Source organism: Pseudopodoces humilis, chromosome 6 (assembly GCF_049639895.1).
Source record: "Pseudopodoces humilis isolate 2021_Gansu_Grassland_sample_001 chromosome 6, ASM4963989v1, whole genome shotgun sequence".
NCBI lineage: Eukaryota > Metazoa > Chordata > Aves > Passeriformes > Paridae > Pseudopodoces > Pseudopodoces humilis.
In genome coordinates, this window is record NC_142205.1 from 5756104 (window position 1) to 5776372 (window position 20269).

Sequence of the window (20269 nt, forward strand, 5' to 3'; positions counted from 1 at the left end):
CTGTAATTACGAGTCCCAAGGCACACAGTCACTGCTGGCAGGGTGGAAAAAGATGACTGCAGATCTGTGTGGCTCCACAATTAGGGATTGAAACATTGATCATTTTCATTCCCAGGAGCAGAGGAAACGTATGAATTTAAAGCAAAAGCTTCAATGGAAAGATGGGTAGTTGCAAGCCAGTAAACATTACCCTGCAATCTATTAAATTTAGACTTTGCAGCATCATCCTTCTGCATTGAATAAAACTGAAACCTGGGCAGGGCAAAGTGGTTTTGACAAGCCTATGCTTGCGTCCAGAATAATCCAAGTGAATAAGTGTGTAGGCAGTGATGCAGAGAGAACCTAGTATAAAAAATACTGCACATTTTTTTCTCAGTGGTGCTATTTTTAACTTACAGATCCTTGTTTCTTTCTTACATGAAATCTTGAAGCTGACAGCATCCTTTTCAGACTTGAAAATGAAAGGATGCTGTCTGAAAGAACAGTAGAGCTGGGACTTTTAGGCCTGATCATGTTGGTGTATCTTGGTGGGCAGATTCCTCCTCCTCTCATGAGCCCAAATTGACTTTGCTGAACAGTGCAGGGTTCTTCCCTATACCAGGTTTAATGTAGGATAAGGCACCCAAACCTTTGCACCAGTAGAACTTGGATCCTGCTTTATCATCTGCCAGCTTTTTAGAGTACTGAACAGAGGAGGAAGGGATTTTAGACAAATAATTCTCTCTCTGAAAGCAATACTTCCATATTCCTGGTGTCACAGTAGATTGTTTCAAGATCAGATTTTTAATTTCCTCTTGAAAGTGTGGTGGTGGCCTTTTTTGTTTGGTTTGATTATTTTGTTTTGTGTGTTACTCATAAGGTACAGCTTTGGAAACCATTGCAAAAAAAACCACAACATCCTGAATCTCTTCTCTTCATTCAAGTGACTGGTAACAGATGCTCTGAATTCAGTGATGCAAAATCACTCCTGTACTGTACTGTATTTAGTGCACTCAAGCTTAAATCAAATCCCAACACTTTGCATCAGTGCAAAAACCACATTTAAAACACAGGGAGGAAAAAAAAGTCTTTCTCTCTGACAGGAAATCAATTTAATCCATTTATTGTTTGTTTGTTTTTTCCAGGCTTATATTTGGCACACTTTACCCCGCATATTATTCTTACAAAGCCGTGAAATCAAAGGACATCAAAGAATATGTGAGTAATGAGGTTTGTGGCTGTGCTGGGGGGTTGTTTTCTAAGACTGCTCCTCACCACATTGGAAAGGTGTTGCCTGTATTCTGTGAAAGCTTATAAAGCAGTGCAAGGGGCAGACTGGCCTGAAGGTGGGCTGGTTGATTGCTAGGCATAAATGAGGCTTGGGTTTGTGCTTCTGGCTCCAGTGCAGAGCTGATGTGCGCCTTGACAAATGTATGCTGTTCCTCTTGTGGTGAGATAAGCTGACTTAAAAGGTATTTGGCATCCAGAGCTTTGTGTGCTCTTCTTTGTTTCTGAAGAGCAGCATAAATCAAAGCCTTTTCAAAAAGCCTTGAAGCTTTAACTGTTCATTCAAAACAAGGATAAGAGGAGGCAACTCGAAGTTCATGTGGCTGAATCCTCAGACAGAAACATCCTTCCTTGCAGAGCGACCTATTTACAGGCAGGTCTGGCAGCTGGGTGTGCTCTCTTTTCTTTTTGCTGAAAAATCTTCCCTGGGCCCTGGTTACTAAAAGCATATGGGGCCATCAGGGAAAGTGAAATGAAGGAGAATCAAAAGCACTTGGATGCTGTTGGGGTCCTGTAGGATTTGTAGTGCCCTTCACAACCTGAGCTCTTTTAACTTCATTGAACCCAGCTCAGCCTCCAGATCTCCAGAAGACTGACTCTTCAATCTTCTCAGGATCCCGGGAATAACAAGCCCATTTTCTCATCTGGATAACAGCATAGGTGTCCATCCCATTAAATCTTTAGTGCAAACTCAATCTGGGACTCACTGTGGCTGCTAAGAGTTTTGTTTATAATTTTCCTCCTTCAGGAAATGGTTTTGGGCATTTTGAGAGCTGTAAGTGTTACAGAACACAGCAGATACTTAAGGCAAAATGTCTCTGCAGCCCTTACACAACTGTGCTTCTCAGGGCTGCTTTGCTTGAAAATGCTGAAGATGTCACAGGCATCTCCAAGCAGTCTCTGCCACTGATACTTAACATTTCCATAGTCCCTTTCTGGAAGGTATTTTGTTGAAGGGTCCAATTTCTGTTGGAAATTCAATTGTAAAACAGGAACTCACATCAAGTGAGGAACTCACATCAACTCACAAGACACTTGTGGTTGTGACGCAAATATGGGAACAACTGATCTCGTCTGCCCTTACAATTGATTTCACTTTAACATTGCAGTTGTGGCAATGTATCCATTAAGGCTTGATTAAAAAGAAATAAAAATTAAGTAATAATTTAAAATTACATGGGAGGAACCTTCACTTATTAATCAAAACTTATATCACTCTAATGTAATTTTATTCTGCTTGGTAATAGTAATTTTGATGAATGTTTTAGGCTGATCCAAGCCCATCCACACCAGGTCTTGGTTTATGTTTAAAAGTTTTGCTGGCAGTAATGTCTAACTGAGAGAGCCATGTTGGCACTGAGGCTCTGAGGAGTCACAGTTACATAAAAAGTCTGGCAGAAGCTGCACTGGGAAGATGATGCTCTCAGGTGTTTGGCAGTGCCATTATTGCTGTAACGCTACATATAAATATGTACATAAATATACATCCCAGGAGAGCAGCTATATAGCAGAGTGACAGGTGCTCAGGGAATAATTCCAGTACCTACGGGGAAATAGAAACTATCAGTACTGCCCCCACTGTATCGGGGAGAAGATGGGGATATCATTTCTGAGCTGGTGAGATCCAGATTTATTGGTGCCTCCATCTTCCATTCCCCAGAGCAGCACCTGGTGTAGGTATCCCTCTTGTACTGTCTTCCCTCCAACCTTTCCTTAGTCTATTGCAATTGTACCAGCCTTAGCTAACATGGTCCAATTCTCTAATTCATTGATTTTCATGGGTTTTACTTCCTTAAGCTTTCTAACATTCCAGCAAAGTTGCTTAGGGACCTCCATTTTCAAATGCACCTAATTAAACAACAGTTGCCAGTTAAATTAGCAACTTTTGTCTCACCACCTTTTTCCATCCTAAGAAGAACCAATACTAGATACTTCAGAATAGTTGAGCTGTGCTTTTAGATGCCATTTAGTGCTCAGTGAAAAAAATCCCCAAATTCCTGAATTACTTGAAATACTACAGTTTATCTGACCAAGTCACCATCCCCAAAGGCTCTCTTGCTGGTTCCCAAAGGAAACCATCATCCATGACAGTGGAGTTTCTCTAGTTGAACAGAGACAGCACAGCACATGCTCTCACTACCAGTGTGAGGTAAAACAGTCCCCTCTAAGCCCCAGGGAAGGGAATTAAACTATTGCCCTTTCCCTTGTCACTGCATGGGGTGTGGGTGGGAGCAGTCACAACCACTCCAGGGCTGCCCAGTGAGTCAGTAAATTGTGGTGAGTTGATTGTGCTCCTGAACCCTGGGTGACAGGATAGGCAGTTACCTCTTTGCCTTTTCCTGGCTGTAGGTATTATGTAAGTAATTGCATCTTAACTGTTTGGCCAACAACTTTATTTTAACATTTGCTATTAACATGAGCCAAGTGAGATTTTTAAAGCCCTGTGATAGGGCTGTCATGTTCTACTGGCCAGTGGAGTTTCTGCAAGGACAGAGGCTGCTCTTCTTTTCCTAAGACCAGTCCTAAAGACCGCTGTCACCTTCCCAAGGACCGTGTTAATCTGACACATGTTAAGTGGGGCAAACTGGCACCTTCAAGTCTACAGTAATTGCTAAATACACAATGGAGAGGGTGAGGGGGTAAGAATTTATTTTCCCATGAGAGTTATTTTGTGCACTTGTGCCTGTAAGAGATAGTTTGAGACTGTTTTTGTTTACCAGGTCAAGTGGATGATGTACTGGATCATATTCGCGCTCTTCACGACAGCAGAGACATTCACGGATATCTTTCTTTGCTGGTAAGCACCAGAGGGGAGAGGCTCTTTGGCATGAGATGAAAAGAAAATAGAAATATTTACAAGGGGGAAAAAAGGCACACAAATGTGCACTGAGTCCTGTGCACAGGTTCGGCAGCTTCAAGTGCATAGAGGGTTTTTGTCTGCAGGAGACATGCTTCCTTTCTCAGTGCTGTCACAGGAAAAACAAGAAAGTGGAAAGGCTCAGTGATATCTCATTAGTGGGAAATCATTACTGGAGTCTCAGGCCCTGCCTGTCAGGCACAGCTGACTGCCCAGTTGGATGCTTTCAGCAGTCATCACATAAATAACAGTTGATTTAGCTACAGGCAGAGTTTTAGACTTGCCTGGCTGTATCCTACAGTAAATACACAGACTGTGAATCAGGTACAAGCAGCCCTGCAGCACAAGACTATGTAGGTTGCTGTGTGGGTGGTTGTTCCTGGGATGTTTTGCCAGACATATTCCTGGTTAGGCTGGGTTTCTGGTTTTATGGAGAACAGTGACAGTCTGCACTGATGTGGCTCTCTGGTGCCAGTGGAAGGATTCCTGGTGACCTTTGCCAGAATGAGAGCACATGAATTCCCAATTATCAGATTCAGTTCCTTATGGATGCTCAGGTTTGGAAGTGTTTGCTGTTTGCTTGCCCTTTATAGTAAGGCCTTCCTACCAGAAACCAGTGAGATCAGTAGACTTTAGGATGAAAATATAGCTGTAGCACATGGCCCTTACATCCTGTTCCTGCACAGCACTGCATGCCTTGAGTGAGTCCTTCCGATGAAGGAAATCAGGAGAACTTGGCAGCATGTCAGATCTATTGAAAAGGAGATAAAACCATTATTGTCTGTCTAATTTGCATGCAGATCTACCTCTCCTGTGTTCATCTGGAGCTTTGTTATTTTTTATGTGGAGGATGAATTATGTGGGTCTATCAGGAGAATTGGCAGAGGGCTCATCCAGCCTGTGAAATCAAGTGTGCTGTAGAGATCCCCAGTGAGTGGGAGATCAGCCTGGCACATCCATCCTCAGAGTGTCAGACCTGGGTGCTGGCTGGCTCAGTGACAGCCCTGTGTGGCACAGCAGGAACCTGTGTGGGTCCACAGCCATCACAGGTCTGTGCACTGCTCGTGCTTGCAAAAGGTGACAATCAGTCGTTCATCACACTGCTGCCAGCAACATGCTGATGATGCTGGGTGGCCAGTCTTGAGCTCTGGGCTTTGTCCTCCAGAAAAGAGCCTGGATAATTTAATCCCAGGGTATCCCTGGCTGCTTGTTGCAGTTAAAATATGTCCTGCTGGTTCATGTCCTCCATATTTTGCAGCCCTACCTGAAAGTCAGTGTGAATCTGCACCTTTATGTTACTTGGACAACAAAGGTTCTTGTATCTCAGCTTCAGTCGTGTAAATGTTAAGTTAAAAGCTGAGAGGCAAAGAGATGGAAAGTGCATAAATATATAAATATAAATGAAATACTGGTTTGCTGGTTTGGTCTTTGCTTTCTCACAATTACTGGGGATACTGTGAAGGCAACACCTGTGATCTTTGCATATAGAAAACTTCTCTTATCGCACATCAGAATCTCTTCCAGGCCATTAAATAATGGTCCTGATAACCAAGTAAAGATTCACCCACATGTGTCATTGAGATGTGTTCAAAACTGAGTCAATATGCTTTAATCTTTAGATATTTTTGGTAAGCAAAAGCTGCCTTGAGCTGAGCTGGGAAATCCCTAACTGTGCTGAGCATCTCTAATTAAGGCCAGAGGTTAAATTGGGAGCAGACAGTAACCCTCTTTTTCTTCTAGGTTTCCATTCTACTATGAACTCAAAATAGCTTTTGTAGCTTGGCTGCTGTCTCCATACACAAAAGGCTCCAGCCTTCTGTACAGGAAATTTGTCCATCCAACGCTGTCTTCAAAAGAAAAGGTAATCACAGGTGCCTGGATCCTCTCTGGGTGGAACAGAACTATGGTGTGTTTAGTCCAGTCCCTATATCATTCTTTTTTATGGAAGGATTTGGAGCTGCTGATTCTCTTCCTCTATCATTTGATCCCCTCCTTTGGGTTGGTGTTCTTGCTCTTTGTGCTTGTTGTGTTTTTAAATACTGGCATCTGTTCAGTGCACTCACAGTTATTAACTCATCTTTGTGCAGTTGAGGAGCTGGGAGGGAGTAGGATAAAAATACCTCCTGAGCTGCTTTGCATGTACTGGGCGATTATAACTGGAGTACTCTGTTGTGGCTGCATATAACAAATAGAGAAACTTGGTCTGGCAGCCAGGACTCCTCAACTTTGTTCCCAGCTCTGCCTAAAACATTGTACAGAAATGATACAAACAGCCCAGGCAGTCTAAAATGAGCTTAGCAGCTGTGAGCTGCCTGGCTGTGCAGTGTGGTGAAAAACGGCATGTAGCATGTTGAGGTCCTAGGTTTAAAAAATGTCTTGCTCAAATTAAAGATGCTAATTTTGGGAGGGGGATATTACAGCTTGGATCATTTGCCTGCCTGGAAGATTACTGTGGCTGTGAATGGGACACTTATCAGGCAGATCAGTTTGGCTCCTGTGTATAAATGGACCAAGAACAGCTATTGTCACATACCAACATGAAAACTGCTGAGTAACTGTTTCCTGCACTGGCAACTTGGAAATGAAAGCTTTCTGTTTAGCCACAGGCAGTGAAAGAGCAGTTGGATCTCAGTCTTGTCCAAGAAGGACAGTGGGAATCAGTCCCCTGTCTCTGCTTCCCTTTTCTTGTGCTTTTCCCAAGCAGGGCTCATGCATTTTGAGTTGCCAGCTCTTACCTACAGGGAATAAGGAGAGCAGCCAGGAACTCCTCACAGCCTCCAGTCCCTACTAACCCAGCACATGCACCAGCTGAGTACTAGAAGTCATTGCTATCATTATCATCCAGACCCCAGTGTCCTGAGGGAGGGAGAGTAAGGGAAGGAACCTCCCTAACTGTTTCACTGTATATTGAGCAGCATCAAAGTCCAGAAGCTCTAGCCCTACCAGTTCCATGGGCATCTGAGGCTGGACATCTCCATGATGTGCAGAGATATCCCAGATATTTCTGAGGCCACCTGTCCTGGACACAGGGCAATGCAGCTTCAGCTGCCCAGTGTCATCATATGATTATTTTTAACTATGAGGTAATCACATTTGTCTTTGGAGTGCATAGTTCGCAAATGTCTATCAATCCATGTCGTTCAGGCAGATTTCTCTTGCTTCTAGGACCCCAACTTTGGGTCCCAATCTTCCATTTGTAGAATAAAGAGTTCCCAAACCCTGCAATGGGAGTTACTGCCCCCCAGCAAATTTTCCTCTTTGCAAATATTGGCTGTGAACTTTTTTCCAGCCACAGTGGAGGAAATAGGAGACATCCACCTCCATAAAGTATGACCTGACTCTGCCAAGAGTTTGAGGCTGGAAGCACAAGCCTGAACTTGTCCTTCTTGTGCTTTTTTAATTGTTTGTTTTGTTTTCTGCTTTGACAGGAGATCGATGACTGCCTCATCCAGGCGAAAGACCGGAGCTACGATGCCCTCGTGCACTTTGGGAAGCGGGGGCTGAACGTTGCAGCCACAGCAGCCGTCATGGCAGCTTCAAAGGTAAAGGTGCAGGTCAGGATGGTGACTCATTAACATCTTATCTGCATCCAGTGCCAGCAGCAGCCACAGTGTGGAGAGGGAGAGATGGTGCGGGTAGGGATTCTCTCGCTGTTTTGTATAGTGACCTATAATCTTGTGTAGTGACAGGAGAGAAGATGAAGTTCATGAAGGCTGAAAGTTCTTCTGCAAGGCATACACATACCATAACTTGTATATAACTCTCTGCTGAGATGTCATATAAGAGTGAATGGGAAGTGCTATTACACTTGCCTTTGGAGGATGAGTAGCTATTGGATGAGGGGGTCTCATCTGAAGGGGTGTATCCTGTACTCTTCCTGGCTTTGAGCCAAACCCAGAAAATAGCTGTTATCTGTTGTTCCTTTTCTTGCATAAAAGCTGCAAGGACATGATAACTGCATTTTGGGGTCCTGCCCTCTGTCCATGGGCTATCATGGCTTAGAGTCAATGTACACAGTGTGTTTTAGAGATGAGACTTGGCTACTGCAAATAGCAGTTGCAAAAGGATAGTTAGCAGCATATGGACAAGGAGGGTACTGGTAGTAGAAACAACATGAGAATGGGAGTTGAAGGAAGTTATTTTCCTCTGGCAAGTGCTTTTCCTATGACCTCAGGCACATTAGTATGTCTTGGCCTTACTTCCTGCAAAAATGCATAATGCATCCTTGGGAGGCCAAATACCATAAAGTCTATAAAGCCTGTTGAATGCAAGGTATTACAGAAGGGAGGAGCCCAAATCTTGTGCCATGCTCATGGGATCTCAAGGATATGCTAAACCCAAAAATTGTCTCCCTTTTCCCTGCCTAGCATTGTGAGACTATGTTGTCAGGCCTGTCTTCTCCTGAACATTTCTTCTTCATCAGGGAGACTTTTCTAATACAGGGACTGTGAAATAAACAAAATCTGGACTGAAACCTGGGATAAATGTGCAGCTAGGGCAGTGCTGTGTATCGTATGCCCAATGAAATGATATTTTTGTGATGCCTCCAGGACACTTAACACTTTTGCTGCTGCCATGTAAGCCTGAAGAAGTCCCACTGGGGACATAAATAGGCTCTAGGAATGCCAGTTTTGCAGCACTGCCTTTGCTCTGATCCCCTTCCTACAAGGTACTGCAGACCGTCTGTGCTAGAGCTGTTTTTAGGACACAGTGAGAAACTATGTGTGAATCCCAAAGGGATTCTGGCTCCTGTCTAGGTAGCTCCTGAATATGAGAAGCTCAACAGTAACCCAAACCCACAGTGACAACCTGTTCCTCCATCAGGACTGCAACAGTGTCTGCATCAGCTGTTCAACTGGAATGAACAGTCAGCACCACAGTTTTCCTTCCCACTGTTCCATGTTTCTGGGGTTTTTCTTAAGAATCTCTCTGCCTTGAAATGTGGCTCTAGTGGCAATGGAGAAAAGAAGAAGAGTCTCCACAGTACAAGGAAGCTGTTGTTTTTCACAGTTGATGAGACTCTCCATTCAGTGGTGGAAGAAAACAACTCTGTGAACTCCTGTGGTATTACTGTACTGCACATTTGCCAACACAACTTGAGAGAAAACTGTTAAGATATTGCAACCTGTAAATGGGCCTGAAGAGTCCTTCCTGCACACTACTTTGGGGAGGGGAAAATGATTTGTTAATAAGATTGAGAGGTTGTTATTGAAAAGATTGATTGATTTTTACAACAAAGCAAGGACTGTTCAAATGTTTCCTTCAGCCTTGACATTTAAATTACTCTGAATGTATGAGGAAAAAATAGGACCCCTGACTTCCTTCACTACTTTGGCTTGTGGCCTCCAGTAAGTTGCTTGTTTCTGTGTGCCTCAGGGTGCAGATCCAACAGACAGTGTGAGCCAATCTGACAGCTTTCCTCCAAAGTGGGGTAGTGCTGCAGCTCCCAGTGTGCACCAGCATTTTGGACCTCCTCAGGTTATCTCTAATCTATCAGAAATAATCCTGAAAGAAAAATAAAGGGATATGTTCTTTTGACCCTACAAACATATCTCAAGTGCCTGAGCTGCATAAGGAAAGGGATTGAACTGCATTGTGAGGAGCATGGCCAGAGGAAAGGAAAGCAAGATCATCCCTTCCTGGTCTTGGGAAGCAGACAGATTAGCTGTGCTGTTCATGGAACTACACCCCAATCCGATCCCAGTGTGAAATCCAGGAATGGTTAAAGCAGCTTCTGTCCCTTGCCCTTCTGAGATGGAATGTGCTGCTGCTCTGGCAGGGAGAGCTGCCCGGGGTGAATTACAGCCTGGTGTGCTGTGGTGCAGAAGTGCTGAGCTGGGGTTCCTCAGGTACTCAGGATGTGACTGGGAGGGTGTGGAGGTGTCTCCACGTAGCTGTCCCTGCTGCTGTGGAGGGAGTTGTTTCCCAGAGAGGAGTGATACCACAGGCAGGGGTGGGAACTGTTTCTGTTGCCCTGGTTTTCAGCTGCTGTCAACTACATGTCAACGCCCTTACTTGCTCACTTGAGAAGGTATGACTGAGCCAGATTATCCTGCGTGAGAGAGGTTTAAATGACTAATTATCTGGAAAACACTTTGAGCAGACAGATGCCAGACCAGACTGCAGTGCTGTCCCTAGGGAGAAGTTTCTAGGGAAGGAGGAAAGAGAATACTATTTCTAAGGCTTATCATGGCTTTCCCAATGCCAAGATTTAAGGGTATCCAGCTAGTCTGTGATAAGTGTTGAGTGTAGATGGGAAAGTGAGCGGTTCATTTGGTTTCAGCCTTTAAAGGACTGTGTTAAAATTGGAATCTATAGAGATGATGATTTATTCAGAAGCACTGAGCTCCTGCAGCTTCCATGGAAAACATGAGTTTTACCAGCAAGTGAATGTGAGAATTATTTACTGCTTCACTTGGATTACTGGGTGAGGAAAAGATGCTTTTGTATGCAGAAATGAACCCTCAGACTTTGCAAATCAACTTCATTGTAGTGGCAATACACAGTGAGCTGCTGGGCTGAAAAGGGACTCTGTACAGACCTGTTTTCAGTAAATTAGCTGAAAACTAAAGGTTCCTATACCTGGAGAACATGTCTCATGCTGTGCTTAGCCCTGTCCTCTCCTTTCTGTCTGAGCTGTGATCCATCATGGTCTTTTGTCTTTCATGGTAAAATCTTTGGGCAAGGCCTATATTTTAATTCTTTTCATCCATTATATATTTAATCCATTATTTTGTTCATAATATTTTTTAATCCATCATGTTTATCCATCATCTTTTTATTCATGCATCATAATACATCTGGCTCACTGATTACCATTTGTGTGTGATAGGCTGCTGCTTATATATTTACTGAAGGCTAAGATGCTGCAAACTGTGCAAAGCCACACCTTCCTTATCTCTGATCCCCTGTCCCTTTCCCTTTTCTATTTTAAATATCCTATGGTTTCAGTTAGCCAATTGCACACTTGTCCTTCCCCCTCCTCCTGCTCCCTGCCCCTGCTCTGTTTTGTTTTGAAGCCACAGTTGTGCTAATGCTGGCACAAACCTGTGCCAGTTCATTTTACAGGCTGAGGAGCTGTCAGTGTCCCAAGCACTGCTCAGCTGGCTCACTTGGGTGTTCTCTCTCTCTCTCCAGAGAGTCTATTTTTGATGCTCACTAGGCAAACAGAATGTTGCATATCTATCTGGTTTATTACCTCTACTGGGTGCTCAAGACACATCTTTTCTCTGCCCTCAACAGCTCACATCCCCACCAAGGAGCATAATCTCATTTGAGGCTCTAATCCTGCCCTCATCACTTGGTGATTCTGTCACATGTGATGACTTCAAGTGGGTCAGTCCTAAGTGGTAAGATTAAATGACCAGGCAGTAAATCCTGCTGCTCTTTGTGTGTTTTCAATTAGTTACAACTAATTCAGCCATTTCCATTCTTGAAGAGTCCTGGGCACTGACCACCACCATCTTTCCAGCTCACCTTGATGGAGAGAAAAGTGGAAAAGGAGCTTTTGGGTCACAGCAGAAGGGAGCAGCAGCAGCAGGGCAGTTACAGCCCCAGTCATGGCCTTGGCCAGGCAGTGCATCCAGCAGATGGATCCTGGGCATAAATGGGCTTTGCATTGCCACCAGTCAGGTTTCAGTGTAAGCAGCTGGGACACACATGGCTGCAGCAAGGAGAGGCTCCAGAGGCTTGGAAGGAGCGCAAGCCTTCTCCAGCACACCTGTATGTACTTCCTTGCTTTTCCCCACACTCCCAGCAGTTATCCTCCACCTCTCACCCTGAGCCTCCTATCACCTGCTGCTTTGCCATGTCCCCAGTCCCCAACTCTTCTACCCCTGCTTGCTTTCCCAGAAGCCTGCCCAGACCTGCCATTGCCTCCTGTTTTTCTACAACCCACACATCACCAGTTTTACACTCTCCCCCAGCTCTTTCTCTCTCTCTTTCAAGCTCCTGGGTTTCCCAGATCCTGGTTGGATGTAACCTTATCCCCACCCTGAACAAACCAATTCTGCCAAACAGACCCACATCTTTCCCCACCTGAAGACAAATCCTACTCCCAACCACTTAACCATCCCCAAGTTGCAGCCTCAACTCTTCTTTTCAGAGGAGATTTGGAGAAAATATCCCACTGCCAGCAGATCTGTGTACTCCAGAGGTTTCTGATAATGCACCTTCCCCTACCTTTCTCCTGCCCTTCTGCAGGTAAGGTGTCAGAGCAGCGGGTGCTGTGGCCCATTGTGTGCCTGCTTTTATGCAGGGGAGTGGGGCACAGCATGGTGCTGGCAGTGGGCACAGAGCCTTGGCAGGGGAATTTAAATGAGGTGGAGGGAGCAGGCACACATGACTGGTGTCAGTGGAAAGCCCATTTGTGCCTAATAAGTCTGAGAAACAGTCCAGGAGCCTTTCATGGGTGGGGAAATGTGGCTCACGGTGCTGCCGGAGCCAGCAGTCACTGCGTGCATTGTTAAAAGGAGCAGGCATGCAGACAGGCAGGAGGGTTTCAGGATGTGCATCCACCTGCTTAACTAATGCTCAGGAGTTCTTAACTGCAGCCTCAGCAGTTCTCAAACCACCTGTCTGGGCTGGCATTTCTATTCTATTCATTTCTATTTCCACCTTTGGGCTCACCTTCCCCTGGAGGGTTATAGCTTCATTACCTTAGGGTGCCTTAGCCCAAGAAATTTATCAGGAAGCTTTTCGGTACATTTCCTGTTTTTTAAACCAGGACACTGGGAGGGAAATACCGGTGATGATTTGGGCTTTATCCTCTTTTAATTCATTTCTAGTATCCAGCTGGTATAGCCAGTGCAATTGCCCAAAAATCAATATTTAGAGCCCTAATTTACCATGCATTTTTGACCTATTTACTGTGGAAACTGGGAGAAAAATACTTGTGTGTGAGAGATATGCTGCCTTTTGTGACATAGCAGTGGAGAACTGTACTGCTACTTGAATTGGGAGAGGGAGGCAGGGGTGGGGAGCATCCTTTCCCTTAAGATGCTTGATAAAGCCTCTTTGTAATGATTAGATCCCAGTGCTCAGAGGGAGAGTGCTCCTTTGCTGAGCAAACATATGGGAGCACAGTTCTGACCAATCTGCTTAGCACCATATCTGCGATGGCCACATCATGTGCCCTCATCAGCAGCATGGCCTAGAGCTGCAGAGGTCAGGAGGGATTTAGAGTTCACAATTTGAGAAGCCCTTGGGAACACTTCACTGCTATCTCAGCGGGGCTGAGCTTGTTGCTTTTGAAAGTAGCTTCTTTTAAAAGATCCCCATTTGGGATCCAAAATCAAAGATCTTGGAGCTATTTTATGCCAATAAAGAGGAACAACAAATGGCTTTCTTAAAACATATGGTATCATGCCACTGATTACAGTACTTTATATTCTTGTCACATGTGACACATCTTTTATTCAGAAGTCTTTATGAATCTGTTTTTCACAAATCTATAGAATCCCAATGCTGTTTGAGTTACAATCCAGGTAACTTTTTCCAGTTTTTCTTTCATGTTGGCTGTTTGGTTGGTGTCTCCAACAAGCAAACAACACTCACTGAATGCACAGGGCAGCAGAACCAAAAAATAAATTTATACAGAGGGACTAGTGTGGGAGAAACAATAACAAAGAGTTCCCTGGAGAGGAAATTAACTGCACAAACAAAAAAGGGTGGATGAAATTACATTTCCACCATCAACATTAACGTCAGCTGGTTTCCCTTTGAGTCTTTATTACTGTCTGACATTTCCAAACAGGTAGCTCTTCCGGACTAGGCATGGCACGCAGGCCCTGGCCATAAATAAGGATATTGTTTGTAGGATATTTGTGTTTAATATGGTGGCAGAAGCCATTTTTTCTTTCACTCATGCCTGTGCTTAGACCATAAAGCTGATGGTTTTGCTCAGGGCCTGCCTGCAGCCAGACATGAGAAAGCTTCTGTGTGCAAACTCCTGCTCGCTGCTGGGAGCAATTCCCCACTGTCACCCTACTGCTCAGGAGAACTGTCCATCACCAGGACTGAAATGACTGCCACGTGTCCCTCACATAGTCCTGGGCCTAAATTACTCATTAGGCCTGACACTGGGGATTTCTCCAGCGGGAATCATCAATCAAGTGCAAGGAGTGGAGCCCGTTGTGTTTATAATTTGCTTTAAAAACACGTGTTAGGTGACACCTTGTCAGCTGGGGTTATGGAATGGTTTCTCCATCTCTCTGGGGAAGCTGAGGAAGGGAGAACCTATGTTCTGAGGTCTAGTCCACAGGTGGGTGTCCCTGCTTTTTATGTGTATGTGAGTCCCTGCACATGGTGCCCACTGTCATGCTCGTGTCTCACCTCAATTACTTATGCTTCAAATAGATCTTATTCTCAAAGCTTTTATGTGTGTTGCCACAATGGCTCTCTTTTTTCCCTTTGCTAGGTCTCTCAGCTACTTCATTTACACTTGTATTTGGACCAGAAAAAAGGGCAGGTAATCTGCTGAGTGCTTTTACTAACCCCTAACTAATGTCTGCTCCCTGTTAGACTAGTTGTTAGACTAGCTGTTAGACTAGTTGTTTGGACTGTTTTCAGCTGACATTGGTCTGAGGCCAAATGCTGTCTGCTCTGCTTCCAGTGGGTAGATCCTGTGTGCTGAGCTTTAAAAGCCTGTCCTTGATCTCATTAGCAAATTGCCTTCCAAGTCCTCTGCTGGCAGTCGAAGAGACTCCAGCTCCAGGCAGGGAGCTTTGTACATGGAACACTCATTTAACTGGGCTGATTGCTGCTTCATTGGCCAAGCTGCTGTGTTTGCTGCTGTGCTCTCACTAATGGATGCAGAGAGCCTCTCTCCCTCTGCTGTGATCCCTGTGAGGATGGTTGGGGTTGCAGTGGAGCTTTTGAAGGATCTCTGACAGGTGTGGTTGGAGCAGTCCTGCTGACACCGTAGCCACAACTGACATCCTGGGAATGTGCACTACACCCTGTAGGGGACACTGGCAGGATGGAGGCTGCAACATGCATGCAGTCATCTGCGGAGGAGAACTACTAACCACAGTTACAGCAAAAAGAGAGGAGAACATTAACAGATTGACTATTGTGCTGGCAGTGTGCTGAGTGTGACTTAGTGTTCCCTTGCTTGTCTATTAACTGCTAATCCTAAGAGGCAGAAGGCCAGGAGGTGCCATCCTGCATTAACACTGATTGTATTAAAAGTTTCTCTTTTGTGACGTGGCAGTTTTGGGTTCCTGATTTTTCATGCTGTGTCATGGTTTACACAGCTGCAAAATGGAATTTTTTGATATTAGAGGTGTTTTGAAGCCTAAATAATGTTTACAGATTTCTTTAATATTTTTAGACTAAAGGAATGATGAAATCTATAACTGTTATTTGTTTATATTTAGATCATATTCAATGGCACTGTTACATAAATTTCAGGTTTTTAAATTATGTGCTTAATTTTATTTACTTTAGTTTTTGCTACCTACGTACATAAAGTATTTATAATAAATAATTCTATTGAATGTAAACCCAGTTTTTCCCAGACTCCTGAAAAGTTTTAGCTCAAATGGGACTGCAGAGGCTGATTATAAAGTGGTAAAAGAAATTAAGACAGTTCCAGCTCTTTCTGATTAAGTGCCTTTTACAGTGTTTGTCACAATGCAGATGTCAGTTTTTTGAAAGTTCTTCTGATCCTTCTAGACAAATACTGCTTGCATCAGTGTTTGTGCTCTGGACCCCAGAGAGGTTGATGTTTGTTTCTGGAGATGATGATGGTGATGTCTGCAACATGAAGGCAGTGTACAGGTTGCTGGCTCCGGAAGTTCAGTGTTTTAATACTGTTTTGTCATACTCTTTAAGGCAAAAAGGACAGAATGTGCTAGGTGTTGGTGTGGAAGGGGTGTCTGTAATACAGCTGTAATTTTGACCAAATCAGGCAGATATACTTAAATTAGTTTTAGATTAATTACTATGCCACGTGGATGTGAGCTTTAACTTAGAATCACAAATGAGCTTCTGCAGCTTGTCTTGATGGCCAATGCCCTCATACCATTGGTGCAGTCATTAATCTAAATAAGGTTGACACCAATTGATAGCAGTGACTGGGAAGTGATATTACCATGTCTGTTTTAGTATTTGTCTTTTATCCTATTCAGTAGCACTGAGCCCTGGCTCTTCCCTCTAAAAAGAGAACTTGTGAGGTTGGTAGATCCTCAGGGAAGAAGAAGCAAAGGAAGCCTGAAGAGCTCCACTTTCAGTTTGTGCTGTACCTTTACCTACAAGATCAGATGAATGTGGGGACAGATGCACCATAGTGATCAGGGAACAGAGAGACATCTGTCCTACCTGTAAAATCAGAAGTGCCATGCCCACAGGTATGGTCCATGTCTTAAGAGAAGCTGAATGAGAAATTTAGTCCAGGCAGGGTGTCTTGTGCCCAGGGAAATTAAGGCTCAGTTTTCCAGCACCATTTTATGCTTGTGTCCTCTAAAGTCCCAAAAACACAAGTCCCACACTGCCAGCACAATCCTCCTGACAATTGTTGGTGTTCAGTGAGGAGGAGAGAGAGGTGGTGTCATCCTTAGTTCCACAGCCCTCCCAGCCACAATTTTCAGAAGGCTGTGTAATAACATCGAGCTGTTTCTCTGTTGGCACAGTGACATGGTGCTACTACAGCTACTGTCATGATGTTACTGCTGTCACACTCTCCAGGACAAAACTAACCCAGATCTGTGTGGATGTGCTGCAAACATGCCTCTGGCCTGCAGCTTCAGGACATGGATCCTCTCTCTGTGTTGAAATTCCTGGGATATCTCTCATGTCTATAGCAGTTGGAAGAGCATCTGCACAATCATGGCCACAACACTAAACAAAAATCCCCCAAACAGCTGGTCTTCATCTTCCACATGATTGTTTTAGCAAAACACAGCCCAAAACATGTGCTTTGCTAAATCTGTTCTGTTGAGAAATAAAGCTAATAACTTGTTATTTTCTTTTGCTAATAAATGATAAGTCTTTTTGTGGAATAATAAGCATTACACCTGGATAAAGTCTTTATTTCTAAAATACAGCTCTGCAAACCCCCACCATGCTGGCTTTTCAAATGTTTGTGATTTCATATACACCAGCTGCTTATGTAGCAGGGAAATAAAGGTTGGCAAACAATATTTTCCATTTTACTCTGACACCATCCCCATTCTGTGGTAATTTCTGTCACATTTCTATTTGGGGTCAAGTAAAAATGTGGTAACTGGGAAAGAACTATGAGTGTTACACTGTATTCTAGGAGCAAGTAAATAAAGTCTATCCCTGGAAAGGCCAAAGGTGCAGAAACTGGAAAGAAAGGAAATGGAACTCTGCCGGTTTTCACAGGTGTTCAGTGCCTTCATTTAGCCCAGGCCTTTGTTGTTCTTGCCATTTCTGATATTTGGGAAAAATTGTTTCATAGAATGGTAGGAACAGTAGCAGTAATATTTTGCTATTACTTGTCTTATAAACAATCTTTATTTTTGCTGTTAGAAACTCAAGTTAAATTAAAGCAAAAATTCAGAAAAGGAAATTTTAGTTATTTTTTCCCAGAGAAAGTAAAGTTATTTAGCTCAGCTGTTTCAGTCTGTGCTCAAGGCTCTATGTTATATGTTGATGTAATAGACCCGCAGATGACAGGCACATAGCAGGTCCCTGTTTCAAAGCTCTCTCTGGAGCCTTTGATCATTCTATGCTGCTGTATCACAAAAATATTAACACAACTTCTTCATTTTCAATGTGCTGGTGTCATCTTCCCTGCCAGGTTGGTCTGACACATTAATCTTGTCTCTAACCTGACTCATGTCCACATACATAAATTGCTGGCTGGAATGAAATGGAATTTGGGTTAGCTGGCTGAGCAGAGCAGCTGGGGGGAGGTTAAAAGCCTGAGCCCTGCTGACACTTGAGCTGGGTGTGAGGGAGGGATACAGCACTCAAGTTACAGTTCATCACTTGCTAACCCTCTGGCTTTGCTGACCCAGACATTCTGCAATAGCAAAATATTATTTAATGGCCAGCTTGCTCTCACTGGAGATCTGTCTGTTGTAATCAGGCTGCAGGGTGGGATATCTTCTGTTGGCTTTGAATCAGGCACTGAGAATAGGGTGTCTATGCAGGAATACAGTGGAAGTTCCAAAACCCATCAAGAACTGCACTGAGCTCTGGGCAGCTGAGATCTCAGCCAGCTGACCAGCCATGCAAGGCAACTACACTTACCAGCCCCGTAACATTTGCAGAGTAAATGTAGCTTACACTGGCCCAAGAAGATTAACTGGAGATGCCTCTTGGAGTGAGAACATACCCCAAGAGTGGCTCAGCCACTGGCAGGAATAGCCAAAATTCGGGCATCAACTTTTATGCCAGGCTGGAGAACACAAGGGCAAAGGTGAGAGTTTAGCAGAACGTAAGTTCTAAGGACTCCGCTGCCATGCATATAAAATCAGCAACATAATATGTCTTGGTGTATAAGCAAAGGAGCCACATCAATTTAAAATATTCTACTTTTGGAAGTAGAATAGGTTAGTGGGAAAGAACAAAGTAACTCTGCTGCTTCTCTGTAATGTTCTGGAGGAAAGCTAAATGTGGAGTTAGAAAGAATTTTGTACTCATTTTTCTTTTACAAAAAGCTTCAGGCTGAAAAGTTGGGAGATTATGGATCTGTCACCTTCCTTGAACGTAAAAAGTGCAGACTGTCACAGTGACTGTAGGTATAAGCACCTGATGCCCTCACCTCTTACACACCCTAAAAGTAAGATACTGAGGAATTTGTATGAGGTAGAGGCACTGCTTTTCCTTTACTGTGTGTGCAGGATTTCTGAAGTGGTGTTGATAAATCATGAAGTAAATTATTGCTTTGCCTTCCCAAGGGGTCAGTGCCACTGCATAACAGCTTTAGCAAGGAATGTGTCCAGTCTTACCTTCAACTGTAGCTGTTCAGGGTGAGTCCTTTCTCTCTGCCAGGCCAGCACCAGAGTGAATTCTCCACTGGCCTTGACCTGCACCTTGGATCAGGATACTCAAAGCTGCAGCCCAGAAGGGAGCAGTGACATGTTCTGGTCCAGCCCCAGCCTAAGTCCTCTGGCAGCAGTCAGGCTGTGCTGCCTGGACAAATACAAGTCTAGATGAAAGTGGTGGGTGAATTGCTACAGGTTTCCTTATCTTTTTATTAAACAGGACAATATTTACTGTCTGTTATTTGCCTTTCTGATTTCATCTGAGTCAAAGCATCCACTGAGTTTTTCCTAATTTACAGTTGCAGAAAGAATGTTACAATCAGGCTCTATGTGTTTACTTCAGTGTTTTTTTCAAGATTATATGCTATGAAGTATCTTTCAGATCCTCCCCCCTCAATAAAATGTTAAAACATAAATGTAATTTCTATCAGTTATACAATTTATATTCTGAATGTCATTTAATGGAGCTTAAAGTCTGAATGTCATTTAATGTAGCTCAAAAAATCCATGATTCTGTATGGATTGAATTTTCTCGTGTTCCTACTTTACGGCTATGAGGGTTACAGAATACTTACAGTCAACCTTTTGATGAGATGCAGTTTTAAATAGAAAGTGTCATTTTATCAACCCACTCTTTACAGTTACATCCCTTTGAACAAGGAATATCTTTGTTGTAAGATTGAGAATTAGTGAAAAAAGAAAGAAAAATATTGAATTCGTTAATTTCTTCCTTAAGTTGCATGAAAAAAAAGAGATTGTTATATTTCTTGGAATTTAATAATATCTTTTTATTGTTTTAAAATTTCACATTTTCTGTGCTGTGGTAATGTTGTGTATTGCTGAAAATGGCTGGGTGAATATCATAATAGATGATTAGCTTTAAAAGGGAGTTATTTTGATGCGAGCCATTTAATTGTGATTCTGAAGCCAAGCATCTGTTTGACTCATTCCTAGTGAAGAAAAGTACCCTACTAGAAAGATACAACAACATCCTGCTCCTTTACATGTGGCCAAGGGTGCTCTGTACTCAGATCACTGCAATGAAGAATCAGTGATGTTTGCCATGGAACCACTCCAAAAGGAAGAGCCAAGAGAGGGAATGATGCTTTTAGCAACACATTTTTGTCGTCTCTAAGTTACTGGACCACACAACTTTCTTCTCTTCCTATTGTCCTGATGGATGTCAAGG

At 43.5% G+C, this 20269-nt stretch overlaps 1 protein-coding gene across 6 annotated transcripts in view; it reads left to right on the top strand.

Annotated features, from left to right (window-relative positions):
* REEP1 (receptor accessory protein 1) overlaps positions 1-20269 on the top strand; it is a 67085-nt gene that overhangs the window by 25900 nt on the left and 20916 nt on the right. For 3 of the 6 annotated variants that reach the window (XR_001332214.2, XM_014262315.2, XM_088056482.1), the window contains exons 2-6: positions 1125-1197; positions 3987-4063; positions 5864-5984; positions 7552-7677; positions 14541-14591. Coding sequence is in view for 5 of the 6 variants with exons in the window: in XM_014262315.2 (XP_014117790.1) it covers positions 1125-1197; positions 3987-4063; positions 5864-5984; positions 7552-7677; positions 14541-14591 (448 nt within the window). In the remaining variant the exon portion in view is untranslated. The remainder of the gene's footprint in view (positions 1-1124; positions 1198-3986; positions 4064-5863; positions 5985-7551; positions 7678-14540; positions 14592-20269) is intronic. The other 3 variants (XM_088056483.1, XM_014262320.2, XM_014262332.2) reach the window with 2 other exon arrangements.